Source organism: Homarus americanus, unplaced genomic scaffold, assembly GCF_018991925.1.
Source record: "Homarus americanus isolate GMGI-L3 unplaced genomic scaffold, GMGI_Hamer_2.0 scaffold46716, whole genome shotgun sequence".
NCBI lineage: Eukaryota > Metazoa > Arthropoda > Malacostraca > Decapoda > Nephropidae > Homarus > Homarus americanus.
Window position 1 is genome coordinate 46206 of NW_024750650.1, and position 22140 is coordinate 68345.

Genomic DNA, 22140 nt, shown 5'->3' on the forward strand with positions numbered 1-22140 from the left:
TCAAGGTCTGCATCTTCTTGAGGGGTGTGGGCAGGTACTGCGTCTTGTTGTTGTGAGGTGCCGGCAGCTTCTACGTCTTGTTGTTGTGAGGTGTCGGCAGCTTCTGCCTCCTGTTGCAGGATGCCGGCAGGTTCGGCGATGGCAGGCACTCGGCGACTGAAGAAGTTGGTGATGGTGGTCTGTGCTTTCTTGCTTCTCATTTCCCTCTGCAGTTCTATATATGGCAACATAACATTTTCAATAGCTCTCTTTGCTTTAAGGGACCTATCAAGGGAGGGATCAATGTCATAGAGACGAGCAGAGAGGGCCTTACTCATTCTTATTACTTCACCAAGATTATCTAAAGTTAAGTTCTTATTTTCATCATCACTCACTTCATCGTCTGTTTCATCCTGCAGCTCCACTAATTGTTCTAGTTCATCACTTGTAAATGGGTCCCCAACATTTCCCAATAACTCTTCTTGCACCTCTGCCGCTGTTAGGTCAGAGAACCCTTCACCTCCAACTTCATTTGCCATAGTTATTATGTTGCGTAACTGAGGCTCGGCTGTTGGGAACCCTGTGAATGTTGGGACAATTTCAGGCCACAATTTTTTCCAACATGATCGGACACAGTTCTGCGACAGTTCATTGTGGCTTTCAGCGATGAAGTTTATGCACTGTGCAATATCAAATTTCTTCCACATTTCTCTGGGTGTCACATCAGCATCCTTATCAAGGCACTCACGAATCATGCTGAAAGTCTTCTCTGCATATTTAGCCTTAAACATGACAATGACTCCCTGGTCCATTGGCTGGATGATGGAGGTGGTGTTTTTTGGCAGGAAAACCACCTCAATGTTGGGGTGGGCAGTCTTGAGTTCTTCAGAGTGGCCAGGGCAATTATCTAGACATAATACCACTTTGAACTCCATGCCAAGTTCATCCAGATAATTTTTCACCTCTCTAGCAAAGCAGTTTTTCAGCCAATCCACGCACAAATCAGATGTCATCCACGCTTTCTTGTTGTTCCTGTAGAAAACTGGTAGCAAGTTCATGTTTTTATTTTTGAGAGCCCGAGGTCGTGCGGCAGTGTATAACAACATGGGCTTAATCATATGCCCTGCCGCATTCCCACATAGCATCACTGTCACTCGGTCCTTCGCAACTTTAAATCCAGGGGCACTTTTTTCCTCTTTAGAGATGTAGGTTCGGCGTGGCATCTTCCACCATAGGCCTGTCTCATCAGCATTAAAAACTTGTTCCGGCCTATAACCCTTTTGTGCTATGTGGTTAGCAAACTCTGCAGGGTATGCTTCCCCTGCCACAGTGTCTGCTGATGCTGCTTCGCCAGTCACTTTTATATTATGCAGCCCATAACGATGTCTGAATTTCTCAAACCATCCTTTGCTAGCTGCAAATTTTTTCAAATTGTCACCATCACCATCACCCTGATCATCACCATCACCATCACCAACACCATGATCATCACTTTTAGAAAACCTATCATAAAGTTCCTTAGCTTTCTGCCTAATAAATTTCGAGTCAAGTGGTATGCGGCGGCGGTTTAGGTCCTCTATCCAAATGTTCAGTGCTTTTTCCATTTTAATGAGGGCATCATCACGCACATGGCTTGTCACTTTTGATGTCACTGGTGCACTTGAAGCTAAAGCGTGCTTCAGATCCTTTGCACGTCGTTTAATTCCACGCACACTGGATTCGTTGAGCCCAAAGTGGCGGCCAACAGCTGTATAGCTCATACCGCTGTCGAGTTGTTTCAGCACTTCATTCTTCTCATTCAGCGTCAGCACTCGTCTTGCCCTCTTAGGTGTAGATCCAGAGGGAGCAGCAGGTCGTTTGGGAGGCATAGTGATATAAGTTCATGTGATGAACCACCAGCAAAAGTTGAAAATCAAAGACTGTTGCCCACTCGGCTTGGCTGATGTTTGTGTTCAGGGAAGGCGGGCCGCGGGTAGGCGCTAGTCACGCCACTAGTGCCGCCTAGCGGCGAAAGTACAAACAAGGCCCGCGGAGTTCAAATAAAGCCAAAATAAAAATCCCGGCTAAATAATCCGTCGATAATCGAAACCGCCGATAAAAAATCCGTCGATAAAGAGGGAGTACTGTACAATACTGTAGTACATTTTATAAAAAGTTTTTCAACTGTATTTTTAGGTAGATTTACATAAATTTCTTCATTTGATGGGATTTGATAAGGATAAAAGATTTGAGAAGAGGTTACCTGCAGTAAAAGCCTTCTATGTGAATACAAGAACATGTGTAAAAGTACAGTACTGTCAAGTACTGTAAATGGTGAGAGTGGAAGTGAAGTAGGTTTGTGTTTTTTTTTTTGTTTTTTTTTATGGGAATTAGCCCACCCGGGCACAGGTCAAACGACCCACAACGGAGCCTGGGGGGCGAAAAAAAAGAACGGAAAGAAATTGAAAATATAGAAAAAAAGGTTATACTGTATTAATCTACACCACGAAGATGCCGGAAAACCAGCTTTTTAAAGTGAGACAGATTGTAAGAGCATGGAAACACAGAAGAAGGCAAAGCATTCCACAGTTTAGCTGTGTGAGGAAAGAAGGAGGTACTATAACGGGTTATTCTCGTGTGACCGATATCCACAGAGAAATGGCGGGCACCGCGGGCAAGACGTGTGTTACGAACCCACGGCCTTACCGGCGGTACACAGGATGCCAAATCCCCTGAACATTGCCCGTTAAAGTACCTGTAAAAGAGAGAGAGTGAAGCAACATTGCGGCGAAGAGAAAGGGGATAGAGATTGTCGACTAAAGGAGGAGAGTTAATAAGACGAAATGCCTTTGATTCCACCCAATCTAATAGTTGGACAGAAGAAGAGCCACCCCAGATATGAGAGCAGTACTCCAAGTTAGGACGAATGAATCCCTTATATACTTGGAGCAACTGCTCAGGAGTGAAGTAGCTGCGGCATCTGTACAGCATTCCCAACTTTTGGGAGGCAGCTTTAGTTATACTAAGGATGTGTGATTTCCAGGACATATTGGAGGAAATGGTGAGGCCTAACATATTTATTTCAGAATTTGGGGGGATGATAGCATCCTGAAATGTAATTGGTGGGAGATCGTCTACTTACAAAGTGTAATTGGTAAATATTGAGTTTTGTTACTATTGAACTTAACCAAGTTTGTATCTCCCCATTCAGAGATGCTGCACAGATCCACGTTGATAGAAGTAATGATATCAGTTCTAGAAACAGATCTAGTTTGAGAGTTAGGAGGAAGGGGAAAATGTGAGGAAGAGTGAAGAGTAGAATCATCGGCATAAGAATGGATAGAATTAGTTGTAGTGTGAAGTAAATCATTGATAAAAAGAAGAAAGAGAGTTGGTGAAAGAACAGAACCCTGTGGGACACCACTATTGGTAGAGAAAGAGCGGGAAATCGATCCCTCGACAACAACTGCCATGGATCCATGGATCGATTCTCAAGGAAGCTAGAGATGAGAGAACAAAGTGGGGGAGAGAAACCAAAAGAGGGAAGTTTAGATAGCAAAGACTTGTGCCATACCCTGTCAAATGCTTTGGAGATGTCGAGGGCCACGACAAAAGTGGTTGCTCAATATACTACAGTATAACTGTTGTGATTCAGTAAAACGTGATTAATAATCTTAACAATTAAATGGATGAAAATTAGTATCGTTCAAGAGCAATTTATTTTTCAATTCCTCGAGGTTATACAGTATGTATTATACAGTGGAGTCGCAATAATTCGCAAAATAAACAAAAACAAATTCGCTTTCATAAATTTGGTTACAGTTGGGAATTTTCCCAACTGTTACAGACAGCGATGTCAATCCACATTTTCCATGAGGTGTGAACCCCAGGGGTACCGACTCGTGAATCTGAAGCATTCACCTAATCTATGGTTGATGGGGGATGGCTTGGAGTCTCTATACATAGTGTGTCTCATTATGACTTTCATCACCCAATAAATAACAGATGTATTTATTATATTGAACATTAGCATCAATACAGTATATTAACCTCGTTAATACAGTGAAACCTTGATTAACCGACCATCGATTAACCGACTTTCGGATTAACCGTCAATCCCGAACCCCTAAAAAAAAAAAAAAAAAATTACGGGGATTAGACCACCCGGGGACAGGTCACTGACCCACATCGGGGCCTGGGGGGCGATAATGTAATAATATTAATAATCATAATGCTAATAATAATAATAATAATAAAGAACCATAAAGAAATGCCAAAATGAAAAAAAATCAAGAGTGAGAAACAATGTATGTGTATGTATGTTGTGTTGTCAATAGTAAGAGAAACAATTGAGACCCTGCAATTGTGTGTAAATGAGGCAGAAAGTCAGATCAGCAACCTGGAACTTGGTCACAATTTTTGTGATGACATTATGTTCTTTGACTTTTCCATTTTTTATTCACGGTTTCTGTGCTGGTTCATATTTATTTACTAAAGTGGTTAATGTTTTAAAGCAAATTCTATTGAAATATGAATGGTAAATGAACAAAAATGAATAGAGGGAATTAAATGAGGTAGGTTAGCGAAAGGTACTTTGAAAATGTATGTTTTATTTCCGTAGACTTTATGCACTGTTATCCGACCTTTTCGATTATCAGTCGGCCCCTTCCCCCCATATGTGGTCGGTTAATCGAGGTTTTATTGTAATACGCGAATGAATGTTTCTCGTCTGTCTGTAACAGACCGGGACAACAACTCGTGAAATATACTGTATAATATGGACACGAAGTACAGTAGTACCTTAAGCTGTGTATTCTTATATTACTCTATTAATTATGTATAGTAAAGTATTACAGAACATGTATTAATCCTATGTAATATTTCCATTTATTATGCACCATGTTATGTATGTGAATTATCATATTTACATATTATGTATTCAGCTTGTGAATGCTGGCATCTGTACATGCCAGCGCGGAGTGAAACAGAGAGTGGAGATCGCTAGTCCTTATGGTGTGGAAGCCCACTGTCTATTTGATTCCTCTGTATACCTCCAGTACAAGAATAAGAACCTATTTTCAAGATAACAAGTGTTTGCGTATACCCTCCGTAGTGTAGAACATTTTGGGGTTATCAAAGACAAACATAGATATACTACTAGACTACTGAATAAAGTTGGGTCGGGAGAGTGTGTCGGGCATGAAAATCATTGGTGGCAAGTCTACACATATAACATTATTACACGAATGGGATTTATGCATTTGGTCTCTTTATACCCAACAAAACACCCCTAAATAGGGGTTGGATAACTGCTTTGGCAACCGAGAGTGCCCAATGCCACATTGCCATTATAATATTATTGTCTTAATTTTGGGTTACTCAGAAAAAAGCAACTACAAATACGTCAAGGATCCCACAGGGTGTTGTTGTCAAGTTTCATAAAAATCGGTAAAGGAGATTTCCAACTTCCTTACGGGCATGTACTTTGGAACATAAGGCAAATGCTGGCAATTTGCAGGGCTCAATGGGCCACTGTCGTTATTATTTTTTTTGGGGGGGGGTTGGGAGGACCATCATGATAAAAAGCAGGCCTCTATTACCCATAGGTAAAATTTTTTAGTAACATAATATGTCTGTATCATAACTAGAATCTTGATGAGTGACTCAGTCGCAACAAGCTATATAGTATAATACTTAATCTTAATGTTCCTTACAACAACCTATATCATATATGGCACTCAGGGGTGCATGGGTCTAGGGGCTAAGGGTGAGAGTCGGAGGGGTCAGGGGGGTGGATCAAGGAGGGATGGGAGCTGGGGGGGGGGGTTGTGGATGTTCTGCGGGTTCCTGTTGGTATATAGTAAGTTGCCATAAAACATACCAAGACTGTTAGCAAACCATTTATTATAAACAACATTAATGTGTAATCATCACCTCTTGGTTCCACCAGGAACAGGTATAGCAGATCCACACAACCTGAATTATATTGACAGAAGGGTGTATTACACAGGGAGGTAATCTACAAAAATAATGGTTATCATTCCAGTAAGATAGGTACAGTATTGTTAAAAACATATTTATTTGGCAACTCTTGAGTTACTTGGCAAGACATGAGGTGCACAGAGCAGCCTGATATTTCAAAACAACTTCATATAATTTTACTCATTACATGGTCTGGCAACATTGATGATTCTCAAGTTATTTTGTTTCCATATGCTCTCACAGAGTAATTGATGTAGTATGGGCACTTATCACTAAAGCAGCATGTGGCCTAACCTTTACCAGGGTCAATCACAGGGAGTTTGCTTGTTAATATTAATGATGAGTGACTACCGTGATATGATCTGATGTAATTTTTTTTTTAAATACTGTAATCAATTTTCCTGAGAAAAAAATCCCACATTCAACCCCAGATGAGTTACTGTGTCATATTAAATTCCTGGTGGTTTGTTTACATCACAGGCAAAATAGCTGACCAGCCAGCCTGTCTCCATGCTGGTGTAATTGTGTCACCCTGAGAATGATTATGAGAAGGGACGCTGCTGTGTAAGTAATATATATATATATATATATATATATATATATATATATATATATATATATATATATATATATATATATATATATATATATATATATAATAATTATATATTTTTTTTTTACAATATCTATGTGTTACTGTATTTTTCTGTGTGTTATGTATGATATTTAGTGTTTATTAAAACAGTTTTGGAACATTTTATGCATATTTTTTGGGCCTCTGGAACCTAACTAATCATTTCCATTTAAATTAATTAAACTATAATTTGCAATTTGATAATTCACAATGTCTTCTAGTACCTAACCCGCGAATTATCACGACTCCTATGTCTATGGCACACTCACCCCTCAGTCTGCATGTTCTCTCTTTATATGGCTTCCAATTGTATAAGTTGAATGGCCAAGGTCTGTTTTTTGGCTCTGGCAAATTTAAAAATCTATGCCAAGCCGGATGCATCACGGAAACAATGGTAGCAGAAGTTTGATGTGTGGATGTGCCAAAATTAATTTGCAACTGGTGTGCACAACATCAACTGGCTTCTCACTTGCCCACACAATCACTCCTATACATTTTTACATACGTTCCACTTGCTACACCTGCATGATGGCACCACCCAAAGTCTTGCCAGTAGTTCTCCTCAGCCAGAACTCATAGTAATAAAAGCAAATGGTATAATTATACTGTACAGTGGGATCCAAGTTATAAATAATTCAAAGACTTGAGAATGAGAACTCTGTCATTATACAAAGTCAATAAGTCCCGATGTGCATGCAGCTGTTACTGTACTGTGTGGCAGAAGTGGTGGGGAGCCAGGCAGTGTAGGTGTTGCATCTATCATGCAGTTATATATGCAAAGAGTCTGACACTGATCTTGCCTCCTGGTTCCAGAAGCCTTGTGTCCATTAGCATTGAAACCCATTAGACTTGTGTCCATTAGCTGTGTTTCACTAGGACTGTGGTTCACCCAATGAGAAAATAAATGACCCAACTTACCCAAAATAAGATTTAAATATATACTGGGAAGAGAGTTGACCAATGCAATAATAACCCCAAGAAAGTAATACTGTATACTGTACTGCACAACTGTATTTTGTAACTGCTTACTATACTTATGACTACAAAGAAAAGCACCAACCAAGGAACATTAAAAAGATTATAACACACTGATCTGGTCATTAACAGCCATTTCAATCAAATTTCTAATCATCTCAGTACTCTGTACCATATTACATCTTAACAATGTAGCGGGATAATTCTAAAATACACAGAACAAGAACCTGCATCCATTAAAACAAGTGTCTCCTACTTTAGCCACTAGATCATACAGTAGAACGTCGATTTAACGCCAATCGACTTAAAATTATCGATTGAAATTGACACCCACAATTAAGGACACATTATCAATTTAAAGTGAATCATTCCTATTTTATACGAGTCAAATCTGGCGCATCATATGGAAATACAGGTACCTCGTGTGTGTGCACGACATACATAGAGTGACGCCGAACATTACCCTACGTTGCCAAAGTTTGACCCACGCAGGTGTGAGGCGTCAGTTGTGTCTCGGCAGAATATAACTTGCATTGCTGGAATCCTTGCAAGACAGCGGATAATTTGAATATAGACAGCATATATTTTGCACAGGAGATAAAAATTTTAGTACTTTAGTGTACTGTAGTGCATTTTTCAACTCGTATTTTTGGGTAGATATACTAACTTTCTTAATTTATTTTTACTCATTTACATGCACACACATATTGTGAAAAAAGTAAAAGAAAAAATTGACCTAAGGGTAAACCTGTACTGTACTCAAATGTACAAGCCCCCCCCTCAAATTCGCAGGGGTTAGGTTCTCAAAATGGCCGCGAATCGCCAAGTCCGAGAAAAACATTTGCAGATCGGGGAGGGGTTACATTTTTACTTGTGTACAAAGAAATGTATATTCCCTTTATGTGTTTGCCCTTAGGACAATTATTTATTTTACCTGTAGTATTGTACAGTATATGTGTATGTAGACACACATGTGTGTGTGTGTGTGTGTGTGTGTGTGTACATTCAGTCACACACAGGGTGGTGAAATGCATCTAGTGGCAGCATTATTTAGTATTAAGGTGCAAGTGCTGCTTGCTCCCTCTTGCTTTCAGCTACCACCGCTGGCAGCCCTCGTGGCAACTTGCATAAGTCTTCCCCTGCCAGTACACAGTCTCTTCACCATCAAGACTCCTGCTGTGCCTCCTTGTGGCAACACACGGTAGCTGGGTGCCTTGTGGACCCAGGCTAGATCAGCAGGGGATCTCAGAGTATCAGTGGGCCCCAGAGGGACGGCGCATAGGCCCACTGGCATGAGGACACGTTCTGGCGTCTACCAACCACTGCCCTGTTGCTTTGCAGATTAACCTTGGTAGGTATAAGGCTACGGGAGTAAACCCAAAATGAAAAATCTGCGGTGGAGCCCCGCATCAGGCAGACATGCTTACAGAGCTCCAACAAGCCCCCAACGGCGGTGTAGGCGGAAGAGGTGACCACCATGGGAACCCAACAACTACACCAGCGGACGAAGGCAATGCCTGGACAGGCTACTAAGGTGAAACCAAACAAGCTGGGCTATCGGCAGTCCATTGCAACTCTCCCTCTCCCCAGTCGTTGCAACACTTGCACCTCTGGATCAGGAAAAGGGAGACCCAAGATGTGTAGCTGCAGTCTGCGCTCCTGCCTCACCACATAAATCAACTCACACACAGCCATTGTCCAGTTCATCACACGTCTCATCATCATCAAAACCCCTATACCCCCGAAAGTCCTATGGCGACGGACGAGTGGCGACAGGGACAGGCAGAGATGACTGTCGGAAGTTTCTAGTCACAACTCTGCACATGGGCGGCATAGATAAGATGGTCGTTTGTACACTGGGATCTAGGCAGCAGTGCAATCTGGTTCTGTCTGTGCAACTGAGTAGCCCTTTCGGGTAGCCACTCTGGTCACCCCACATGGGGAGGGGGCCAGAAAAGGTGCCTTAAACATAGCCTGCCTAAAAACCCATTGAAACAACACTTCGATTTAGTGCGAATTCAATTTAAAGCGACCTGTCTTAGAACGTATCTCATGTTAAATCGACGTTCTACTGCATATGTATAACCAATAATCTTACTACTTATGTGATATACCCAGTAATTCTTACCTTTTCATAACACAAAATAAACTCATGTTTCTGCCATAGCCTCTTGGGTTAATTCGTATTGGGAGTGCATCTGGATAGAGTAGCATCGAGTCTTCTAAAAAGGGAACACGGTCAACAAACACACATGGCATCTCCACAATGTTTGGATGTGTGGGTAAGTTCATATGCTTACTGCAAAATCTGGAAAAAATAAGATGACATTTATGAACTTACAATAAAAATTCATATACAAATCATTGAGATAATTTTCCTTTCCATCTTTATATTAAGCAGTATAATCCATATTCATTCTCAGTTACATGGAGAGTAACAGGTAAACCAACCTTCGTAAAAAAATGAAGGAGTCCGGATTAAGAGGATTTTACTGTAATTTTGAAGAGTTGATAAGGGTAGGAACATAGGTTTGGAGATATAGAAGTGAACATTACAATTTGGCTGCCTGATGTGGGCCATAGAAATTTTTTTTTAATTTTAATAAACATTGGTCCTATTTTGTATGCTGGCATATTTTTATCCTTTTATAGTTATCCAAAATAGTTACTACTATGTCCCTTTTTACAGTTTCTGATAATAAAAGCTGCCCACTTGGGAAAGAGAATCAAGGTAGCAAATCCATTAAGTATATTCCATCCACATTTAATCTTTTTCTTCTATTCTTGCTAGCCTTTTCCCACCATGATGCTGGGTGGTAGGAACCAAGACCAAACAAACTTTCTCTATACGTACTGTACAGTACTCAGTTGTTCACTCACTCTCAATGCAGAAATGGCTGTGTTTTGATGCCCCTCTTTCAGAAATGTCCCCAAGATATTTAATCTGGTTTATCCTTGTCTTTCACACAATCTACCACCACCCATCACCAGCAAATCCATACCCCAAAACACGGTTGTTGTCACTCTCTTGTCAGTCACACAGTGCTGTTATCTTGATGTCCTTCCCCTCACTTAAAATGCCTCTCTCGCCCATATCTTTCTATCTCCTTCTTAGACTTGCCTCCAGAAGAATTCAGCTTATTTCATATAAGATATTTACCGTTCCTGCCACTCAAGCTGTGCTTCATCTAACTGCAAACTTCTTGCTGGAAGCATTTCCTTGTACATAGCTCTGAGGATGGCTGGTGCATTAGACTCTGCTTCATAGTTGAACATCATTTTCACTGCTAAAGGGTATTCTTGTATATCAGTAGAATCTTCAGTACCCATTTCTGAAATGCAAAGCATTTATAATTAATCTCATGATATTGATATTCGCTACACAGCTATATATAGTTACGGAATTTTTAAATTATGACCAAAATTTTGGGTAATGGAAAAAACTCACCCTTATGGAATTATTGTAAATTAAAAAAAATCTTTTAACCCCCATTTTTACAAAAATTGTAAAAATTATTTTGTGTGGATTCTCGGTGGTAGGCATAAGGTGGTTGGAAGGCCGCTCACCTCCACAGTTGCCAGCAACCACCACAACAACGGTGCTGCTCAATTAGAATTCTTTCCTCAGCTTCTGTTGAGTTATGCGTCCGTGTTCAGGACTGTGTTCGCCCTTATGGAATTATGGTTAATTTATTAACGTTTTGAAAAGGAAAAAATTGCGCTGCTCAATTTGAATTCTTTCCCCAGTTTGTGTTCAGTTCTGCATCTGTGTTACTGTATGATGTTACTCATTGTGAGATGCAAGAATGTGATCATGAGACCAAATACAGCCACTCCTTGACTTATGACGGGGTTAGGGACCCAAATTCAGGTAATAAGTCGAATTGGCCGTAAGTCGAAAATGCGAAGATAATACATGGAAAATTTGAATTGGGTGTCTTTTTTTCTTCTCAGCACCACAAAACACCCACTTTTAAGCATGCCAGCCATTTTAAAGGGAATTACAAACAAAAATTTTGTCAGTACACAGCGCAATCACTAACGTCGGGACTCAAAAATACATACAGTAATTTGAAAAATTTTTGGTACGACTGGGGCGGTCGTATGTCCGGGTGGTTGTAAGTTGAGTAGGTCGTAAGTCGAGAAGTAGCTGTAACCTAATAATCACATGATGGTTAATTTTCATTAAATAAAAGCATGAACAATTTTAAGGAGCATAATTAAATAGTTTTTTATCAGAAAGAAACATAAACAAGATAAAAAAAAATATATTACATGAGAATTCATAAACGGTTGCGAGGAGGCAAAGTGTGACCGCTAAGCTAAACAGTCACTCTTCCACAACAGCTTGGGTATGAGAGGCGCTCTCTGACGAATGTCCCACTGGACGATCCCAGAGAAAACAATTACAGTACAGTACTACATTGTCTGTGAAAGCTTAGGGTTATCTCACATGTAAGTAACTCTACTGACACATTTAGAAGACATTAGGTATGAAAAATAATATAAAAAAGGGACTAATTTTAACAATATTCAAGGTCATGTGTCAATAAAACAACACATTCGTTCATGACCACGCACTCACGGATGATTGCGAGACACAACACTGCACATGAGTACCCACACCACCTGCCACAGGGTGCCAAGAAATAGCACACAGAGACCTGGGTAGTTTGGGGCTATGTTGAGAGCTAGCCAGCATTGACTGTATGATGCCATGGGTACAATGTCCATTTCAGACCAAAGTTAATTTGTTTAATTTTTTTTTAATAAAGAAAGGGCTGCCCAAGATAAAATCCAACAGAAATTGGTGGGCATCATTTTCAGGTTTTGGGGTAAACAAAATGCATTAAAGAAAAGCACCTACAGTTTTATCCCCTTCCTATCTACTGTACCAAATTCAAATTCAAAACTTTCTTCTCACTCAACACACCTGAAGACTGTATGCAGTACAGTATTGCTTTAGTGCAGCATGACAACCACATCCAAACTGCATAACATACTACAGTATACAGAAATTAATTTTTTTTTTAAATACATTAGATATGCTACCAAATTTATGTACAGCTGCTCCCTGACTTACGACGGGGTTAGGGACCGACATCCAGGTCGTAAGTCGAAATGGTCGTAAGTCGGAAATGCTTAAATAATACATAGAAAATCTAAAATGGGTGTCTCTTTTTCTTCTCAGCACCACAAAACACTCACTTTTAAGCTTGCCAGCCATTTTAAAGTGAATTACAAATGAAAATTTTGTCTGTGTACTGACTTTGGGACTCAAAAATACGTAATTTGACCAAATTTTGGTACGACCGAGGCAGGTCGTAAGTGCGGGTGGACGTAAGTCGAATAGGTCGTAAGTCGGGGAGAAGCTGTAATTGAAAAACTGCTTAAAACCAAAAAACATTTTGTTCCACCCCAACACAAGTGGTCAATATTTTTTACGTGTCGGTATGACCCAAAAGGACAAGAAGAGAAATGAAACTAAAGTATGATGTAGTATTAAAAGGAGTAAGGAATTGAAACGGCAGTGAGCAGACCAACTTGCACGTAAAACAGACCAACAATGGACTTTGGAAATCCTCAACTTGATGCTGTACCAAAAGGGAAGAAAAAAAAATAGGCACAGAGAAAGATCACCTGAAAGATGGAAACTGTATCAGAAACCCGGACATACAAAGGTGCTCAATTCGGTCTGGTAAATGTTATGACACCAGATTGTAAAAATATAGGGGGAGGGTCTTGTCCTGCATTGGACTGATAGAGCCTGATGATGATAATGGTACACATTACTGCACATTCATATTTCTGGGGTGTAATACTATTACTCCTCATTACTTGGTTCTCACCTGATTCATTTGGTATAGTAGGTGTTCTGGCCACAGCTCCTTGCTCTGAATCAGTAATTAATGTTTTCTTCATGCTGTTGCCCTGCTTCTCATCCACCTTAAACTTAACTTTCTTAATGTAATGCTGTGGTACCCGATTACTGCTTGACATTAAATTTTCCACATCCAAAGTTTCACTTAATCCTTGGGTGTCCATTTCTTCAAGCCCATTCAAAGAAAAATCATCTTCAGTAATTGTCTGGTTGTCATCGGGGTGATTTATGGACTGTAGCCTGTCAGTGACATTAATGAAAAATTGCTGACCCTGCTCTTCTTGCATTACTTCTTCTAGCTCCTCCACTGGTATTATCGGAGACCCAGACCTTTGTCTCTTCACAGGCTGTGAACTGAGATCCTCATCTTCAGGCTCACCTTAAATAAATTAAACATTGTAAATATCCTCTCTACTTCTATAATTTCTAGGTAGTGTAATAGATACAAGAAAAAGTGATTTATCAAGGAAAATATTCTGTTCCCTTAAAAGAAAAGAAGACTAAACATAAGACCAATTGCAAAATCTAGTTACAGTGTACCGTGTTCTTTTATTTTTCATCATCTGACCCTAATTTGGTACTCAGATTAAATTACACATCTGCTTGTCTTATGATAATTTGTTAATAGTGGTTCACATAAGATAGCTGGTACTGTTGAGCCAGGACATGGGAAGACTGGGAAATAAAGAGACCATATCTGTGATGTGTTAAATATGAAGGATAGTTTGGATACATCAAAGTAATATATTATGAGAAAGACTTACAAAGAGAAACAATGTATTCTAAATGAAAAATATACACAAAATGAGAAAAAGCTCAATTATGAAAGGAGAAAAAAATGACATGGTATCCTTTTGTTAAATTATGCACACACATATACTGACTATGTCCAAAAATTTAGTTGTTATTATTCTACACACACCTGTTTTCCATTTGGCTGCATAAACTACAGCATTGCAGCCCTTATCAATAACTGAACCCAGTTCAAAGTCAGCCAAGGTGAAGGCATGTTCTGTTTCCAACTCTTCAAAGGATTCATCCTTTCCCTCACTTGAATTTCCTTGATGCTGCCAATATTCAGGATTGTGTAACCATCCTGCTCTAAAGATGGCTTCCTGAAAAAATTTTAAGTCAAATCTTAGTTGCCCAACACTCAAATTGGCCTGAAACCTTTATCCAGAATACACTGAGCCATTAATACTATACTGCACTCAATTATTTTTATACAGTCCCCGGGTTATGTGAGGGTTCCGTTACTATGGACGTTCTGAAGTCGAACCACATACCCTTTGTGCATACCATACTTACAGAAATATGTTTAAAATCCCTCTATATCATAGACTAAGTCCTTATATACATATAAACTCACTTAATTTAAGAGAAAAGAAGAAATAGAATGACAGAATACAGTAAATGAAAGTAATAAATAAGTCATCAGATAAAGGTAGTACACAGCTACCAAACAGGGAGGTACTAACCCCAGGGAAGATATAGGACACATCACATGTTGTCTAGTGTGCCTGGGTGGGCTAATCCCCATTAAAAAATAAAAATAAATGAATAAATGAATTTAAAGTTTAACTTTATGGGATCTCGTTAGTATCGGAAGATGTTCGTAAGTCAGACATACTCACCCTGATATTGCAACAGAGAGCTTCCAGTTCATCTTCCTTGGTAACTAATCCTTGTTGTGACCCAGACACCAGAGTCACCCCTACTAATGCAAAATAGGGGGCGGTTTCTCCAAAAACAAGGCGTTTTGTCGTTCGTCGTTTCGCATCAGCCCACAGAGGTGCAGATACCTTGCGAACAAAGCCTTGAATCAAGCGGGTGGTCACAGGGCGCAAGCGATTCACCACACCACTTGCAACCAGTGATGAGCTGCTGCCTACACCAGTACTTGTCTGCCCACCACTACCACCACATTCTGTCACATGTCTGTCCACCCTAGGACCCCCTTCACTTTGCCACTGGAAAGAAAAAAACACAAATTGTATAGTATAATAAAAAAATGTCTCTGAAAATTTTAATTAAAGTTTAATAAGTTTGCAATTACTCAAAATACAGTACTTGTACTGTACAGGTATTCTCTAATGGGCTATATGTATCAAACCAATGTCAGTGAGAAAAGTTATTGATACTCCAGAGATCACTACTGTAGTGTACCACAAATAAACAAGTCAGTGTATTTTGTGTAGAATACTATATCTTGTGTATCAAGAAAGATTAATTACAAAGAAAGAATGGATAAAAACACTCCTCCCATTCCTTAAAAATATCACCATACAAGTATCCACAATTTAACGATGGGGATGTCTGTCATTCAGTGTTACTGTTATCAAATAGCTCATATACAGTATAGTTAATCCCCAATCGGCAAAGTTTCAGTTTACCAAAAATATCAAGTGATGAAAAAAAAAAAATTCCCATGATTCAATGTAAGAATGAAAAATCTGAAGTTACGAAAACAAATGTTGCCATTTTCGTGATTTTCCCCAAGTAATAATGTAATTACAGTACTGTACTGTATTACCTCTCTACATCGATATTCGCTATAGAGTACAGTACTGTATACCAAACCGAATTTGTTATTTACTGAACTTCTCAAATATTTCACTAGTTTCTGAGATAGACTCCCCTCTATCTCATAATCTAGTGTTTTATAATAGAAAACCTAACCTACTTAACTGTAGTTTCATCATAAACTCTGTAATTCAAATTCACCTGTGACTCCCACCCATGCACTATGTGGAGCTGTAATTGGTTCAAACAAAAACAAAACCACCAATAGTTCATTTTAATATGTATATATTAAAATGTTAAATACAGTACCTCGCTTATACATAATTTTGCGACAGAAATACCATAAAAGAAAATTGTCTTGGAACTGTCAAAACTACCTATAGTCAAGAGAAAATTCCCAAGATTCCCAAGTTATCCAAAAGTAAAATAATACCCGAGATTGAATTCCCTAATAAGGGTTTGGATACCGTATGTTTTCATTTTGAAGTGCATTCGACTCAAAGTCAACTGTATGTTCCTTTTGTTATTGTTCTTCCATAAGGACACGGATTGCTTCATGTATGCAATTGTGGGGTCATCTACTGGAAAATCCCCAAGTTATCACAAACCATCTGTGCTTACTGAGGATCAAGACCGTGTTATAGACTTTATATGTGATCATGGATTTCTTGGAAGGGCGTGCAAGTGTCCAAAATGCAGCAAGGAAGTGACATTCGACCGACATTATTTGTTTCAGTGTAACACGGGACCTCACTATTAAGTTAAGTTCCTTTTGCTGTTAGGGGGTCCAGGGGAACTTAGGAACTTAATGTGGCTAAACAACTTTATATGGCATGGGTCCAGTCTGGTTAGGAAATTAGGTAGGTCAAGGTACAGTCCCCTTCACTAGTGAGTTTACAGGGGCTCAACAGGTTTTGTGCAGTGTAGCAGCCCTGTATTTGTTTACATTCGAGAGAGGGAAATTAGCAATAGTAAACATAATATGGAATCTAATTAAAACAATATTAAAACAAATATCTCAGAGATAATGATTTGTGGAATGTTTATATAACAAGCCCCTGTAAATGCACTAGTGAAGAGGACTGGGTACATAAAAGAAGATGTAGAACCACTCCCTTAAGGTTCTGCAAAAAAAAAAATCAAGAGCTTTTGTCGAAGTTTTCCTTTGGTATGAAACACTGCATAGACATAAAACAGTGATTTTTTTAAATTGCAACAAGAGCCACTGACACCGAATAAAAACTGAAAATTATTCACTCATCGGCAAATCGTTCAGCATACTGATTGCCTAAGCTATGCATACATCACTTGGCTCTGCCCCTTTGGTCATTTTCTCAACTGTGAAGGTGCAATTCTTAAAGTGATCAAGATGATATATTTTTATTAGTGCCTTTAGATTTTAGTCTGACTTTCTTTTACTGTTCTAATTCCTGAATTTTAAACACTTAAGTATTATATTCTTTACTTACAATGCAATTTTAACGTTCGATTGTTAGAAAAAATCCTCACAAATTTGATTAATTTCATAATAAAGTATATTGTATATTTCATGATACTGTACCTGTATATACCTGTACAGATGAAAAAATAACAAAGCCTCAGGGCCTGATGGAATCTCAGCTGAGGTGTATAAAGCAGGAAGACCTCTGCTTACCAGCCATCTCTACTCTCTCCTGGAGAATGTATGGGAAAAGGAGGAAATCCCCAAGCTCTTGAAGACGTCTCCATCGTCAATATTTATAAGAACAAGGGAGACCGGTCAGACTGTGGCAACTACCATGGGATCTCGCTGCTGTCCGTAGCTGGCAAGATTATCGCCGGAGTCCTCCTAAACAGACTTTTCCCCGAGGTGGAAAACTTCCTCCCAGAATCTCATGTAGTTTTAGACCATCACATGGCACCACTGACATTATCTTTGTTGCCAGCGAGATTCAGGAAAAGTGCAGAGAATAGCGTCCTGAACTGCACATGGCCTTCATCGACCTAACCAAAGCCTTTGATTTGGTCAACAGGGAAGCCCTCTGGTGGACCCTCAGCTGTTTTGGCTGCCCACCAAAATTCATTGTGAGGCAACTCCACAATGGCATGAACGGCAGTCCTACACAATGGCACCCAGTCTGAGATCTTCCCCATTCAAATGGGGATAAAACAAGGATGTGTACTGCCTTCCTTACTCATGCCAGTGCCAATTTAGCTGGCAGGGTGGACATACTGTAGAGTACTGGATGAAGGGTCTTTTTAACATAAAGACTACTCCAGGCAGGAACAAAGGTGTCCGCAGCTTCCATTACTGAACTTCAGTATGCAGGCGACCTCACCCTTGTCTCTCACACTGAACGCAACCTACAGGAGATCCTGAACACCTATGCAGATGTTTATGCACACTTCAGCCATGAGGTGAATGTGCATAAAACTCGAATTCAATTTCAGCCTACCCCTGGTTCAGCCACACCTCCACCATCCATCCAGCTTAACGGTACTACCCTCTCTAATGTTACCCACTTTCAGTATCTCAGCTCTGCAAACATTGATGAAGAGAATCAACATTGGATCAGACATGCATCTTGAGCATTTGGCAGACTCCGTACCCGTGTCTTCGACTGTAGGGAGCTGAAATTATCTACATACAGTCAACGCAAATTGGCTTAGCACAATTGATGAATAGAAGAACGATATTTATAAAACGCGAACGTGTGTTGGCTGTAACGCGATTCCACTCAAACGTTTTAAGTTATTGTCGCTTGGTGATGGGTTATGCACTGTTTACAGTTCACGTTCGACATCACACGTTCAATTGATTCATGTGTTTTGTTTGTGATGTTATTTGATAGGGACTATAAATTTTATCCTTTATTTGCAAATTTAGCTGTTCCCATAAATATTGTTTGAAAAAAATAAATAAAAATAATGTTTGCAGTGCAGACTAATAGTGTTTTACATGATCATTGTATTCTTATCCTTATTATCACTACAGTTAATATTAAACATTAAGAATTGCAGAAATAATTTATGTAATATTTTTTATGTATAAAAATATGTAAATTGTAAAATTTTAAATAAAAGAGAACAAAAAAATAGTGTTTTACACCCGCGCTCTCTGTTTCCATCACACGATCAGTTGAAACACGTGGGTTGTTTTGAATTGACCTCAGTGATTTTTGCTTAATATTTCTCCAATTTTGTGGTATTAACTGTGAATATGGAAAAGAAGAATATCTCCAAGAAGCGTTCTGGTGATCGCATTCCCGGTGGTGATCGTAAAAGAAAGGCTATAACACTTGAAGAAAAGCTTGATGTTATCAAGCGTTTTGAACGTAAGGAAAGAACATGTGATATTGTGCGTGCAACGGGAATAAAGGAGTCTACTTTAAGCACCATTAGAGACAATGGAGGAAAGATTAAAGCAAGCTGTATTGCTGGAAAAACCTTGAATGCTCGCAAAAGTAAGAGATCACAGCCAAAGGAACTTGAGGAGATGACAGCTCTCAACTCCTGTCTGCGTGACTCCTCAACCTCAACATCACCCTTCTCCCCCATCAAGTTATATTCATATTTTTTCAAGGTAAAGTGTTACATTTACTGTATGATTTCATTATTAGATATGAATGTAACATTTATTTAGATTGTGCTATCCTTTGTGTTTGGGCTAACTACTAATTTTTTTTTCAATTTCGAGTAATCTGCACCTAACCCTATTTTCTCCATAAGCCCTGTTATTTCTATTGCGCGAATTTCTAGAATGCGAGGTTTTACAAGAACACAACTATTGCGTTGTAGCAGAACTGACTGTACTGTAGTTGCATTTATATCGAGCAATGGTCCTCCCAGCCCTGCTATATGGCAGAGAGACATTGGTCACATACAGGAGGCACCTCAAGGCACTTGAAAATGTTCCATCCTCCGAGTTCGCTGGGAAGTCGAGAACAAATGCCAATATTTTCGCTGACACCAATTGTAGGAGTATTGAGGCTACCATTATCCATGAACAACTATGTTGGACTGACCATGTTACCAGCATGGACAACAGTAGACTGCCGAAGCAGCTACTTTACTGTACAGTCACCTAACTAATAGTAAACGAACGTTGACAGGCAACTGAAAAATTGCAAGGATAGTCTTAAGACAAACCTGAAAAAGTTCCAAATCGACCCCCGTGCCTGGGAGTCGATTACTCCACACTATAACGCTTGGAGGAGCACCATGCGAGGTGTCAATACTTTTGAGCTAGCCCGACTGCAAACCGAGGCAGACAAGCACCAACACCGGAAAGACGCTGCCGCCGCCTCTCCCGCAGTAGATGTAGCCCTCCACATGTGCAACATCTGTGAACAACTCTGGCAGTCCCGTATCGGCCTCTTCAATCACCTCAGAACTCACCATCGAAGGTGACATCCCTAATAACATATCATTTTATCACAGCTGGATGATCGTCATACTCGAATCCGAGTGACAGTAAAGTACTATACAGTACAGGATATTCGTCTCTCACCCATTCCTCTTCACGCATTTCTGACTACCCTAAATATATAATTTTTTAAAATTAAGAATCAATATTAAGGAGTAATGTTTCTTGAGCAAATGCTTAGTTTTTAATATATTTACCCTCAAACATAAGGAATCTGCCGTGATCGGCGCGTGTTGTCGTATGCTCTGTTTGTTTACAACCAACCCACTCAGTCCAAGCGTACTCTCACGTCCACAAATAATGCAAAATCTCACCATGACACTTCAAGAAAGTTGCTTTATCCGGTAATACCAGATACCAAAATACTTTGTTTAATAAGGCCGAGAGTCCGGATTTAGGTAGGAAGTTTGGAAGGTTTTCTAGAAAAATGCTCATTTGCACAAGAAATGAAGGTCATATTTGACTAAAACACACCCAAATACTCCAGAAAAACAATTTATCATATCAAAAGAGGGGAATGGGCGATAAACGATTCATTAACCTTAGTATATTTGGAGTCACCAGAGGAGCATAAAAGACTTAAAACCTGGCTCACCTTGCTCAGTTTGTGGCGAGCGTCAGGGGCCCGGGTCTGTTGTTGAGGATGTTGCCCGAGATTCACCTGTCGGCGGTGGACGTGCTGCAGGACTCGTCTTCCGTGCTCCACAGCGCTCTCAACCACTGTCCTCAAACTCCACATCTTTACCTCCGCTTCAACCCGCGCCGCCGCCCATAGCCGGGCACCGCCGCCTCCCACAAGACACCACACACCCAGGGCTGCTTCACAGGATTAATTCCTGCGCCACTCAAAATAGAGGGCCTTATAATGACCCTGTCAGCATATGCCCACCAGTTCTTTGTCACATTTAATCAATCAAATGCCCTAAGAAAGCCCTTAATAACCAAGCAAACTGACATGTACAAATAAATACGCAGCAAGTGCACGGCGATGAAAGTTCCAACACCCTCAACCTCTCACCGTAATCTCAGTCAGCTGACTGACGACAACATATCCGGTGGTGCCGCACCTCCACACCACAGGCGATGGTGCCACCTTTACTGAGGCCCCGCATACTATACACGTAGAATTTGGTCAACTCCGTGAATGCGGGTGCCATGTTTTACTCAGCTGATGAAGAAGATTGCGGTCGCCCTGTAGATAATTTTTATTCAGTAAAATTATCATACATGTTTACAATTGGATAACATGGCGCCGGGGACAGAGGGGGGGGGGGGGTCTCGACTGAATAAAATCGTCTGGCATGAGCAAAATAAAAAATTTAGAAGTAGCGTCTGTCTTTCTCCCACGAATCAATTAATATTTTATTTCTAATTTTACTTCATGGTCAATTTCGCATCGAAACCCTTTGGGGAATAATAATGTTATGCCAAGGCATAATTTGATATAACGTTTGTAAACTAGGTGCTTTGATTATTTTGTCCCAAGCAGAAGTTATTTTTACTTTTATCCTCTTTACCACTGAACGGCTCGTTAGCCGCTTGAGCGATCGGTCACGTCTCGGTTACGCACTGTTGGCAAGTACTGGGCATGCACCGGCTCTTGAATGTACTTGAACCTGCTCCAGTGTTGGTCAAGTCTGTTCTTGAAAGAGCTTGTGGGGTACGTGATGTTTGGTTCACACTCAGGATGGGATGGAGAAAGGAAACTCACAATGTGCTCTCTGTATACATGTTGTATTGCATGTACAATGCAGCTTGGTGCTGGGAAGTGGCAGCGTGGTT

At 40.0% G+C, this 22140-nt stretch overlaps 1 protein-coding gene across 1 annotated transcript in view; it reads right to left on the reverse strand.

Annotated features, from left to right (window-relative positions):
- LOC121854128 (serine/threonine-protein kinase Pink1, mitochondrial-like) overlaps positions 1–21413 on the reverse strand; it is a 60737-nt gene extending 39324 nt beyond the window's left edge. The window contains exons 1-6 of the mRNA XM_042348520.1: positions 20954–21413; positions 15065–15400; positions 14353–14545; positions 13399–13809; positions 10710–10881; positions 9678–9857 (exon numbers count right to left, since the gene is read on the reverse strand). Of these exons, the coding sequence (XP_042204454.1) occupies positions 9678–9857; positions 10710–10881; positions 13399–13809; positions 14353–14545; positions 15065–15400; positions 20954–21097 (1436 nt within the window). The 5' untranslated portion in view covers positions 21098–21413. The remainder of the gene's footprint in view (positions 1–9677; positions 9858–10709; positions 10882–13398; positions 13810–14352; positions 14546–15064; positions 15401–20953) is intronic.
- Between the last annotated feature and the right edge of the window lie 727 nt (positions 21414–22140).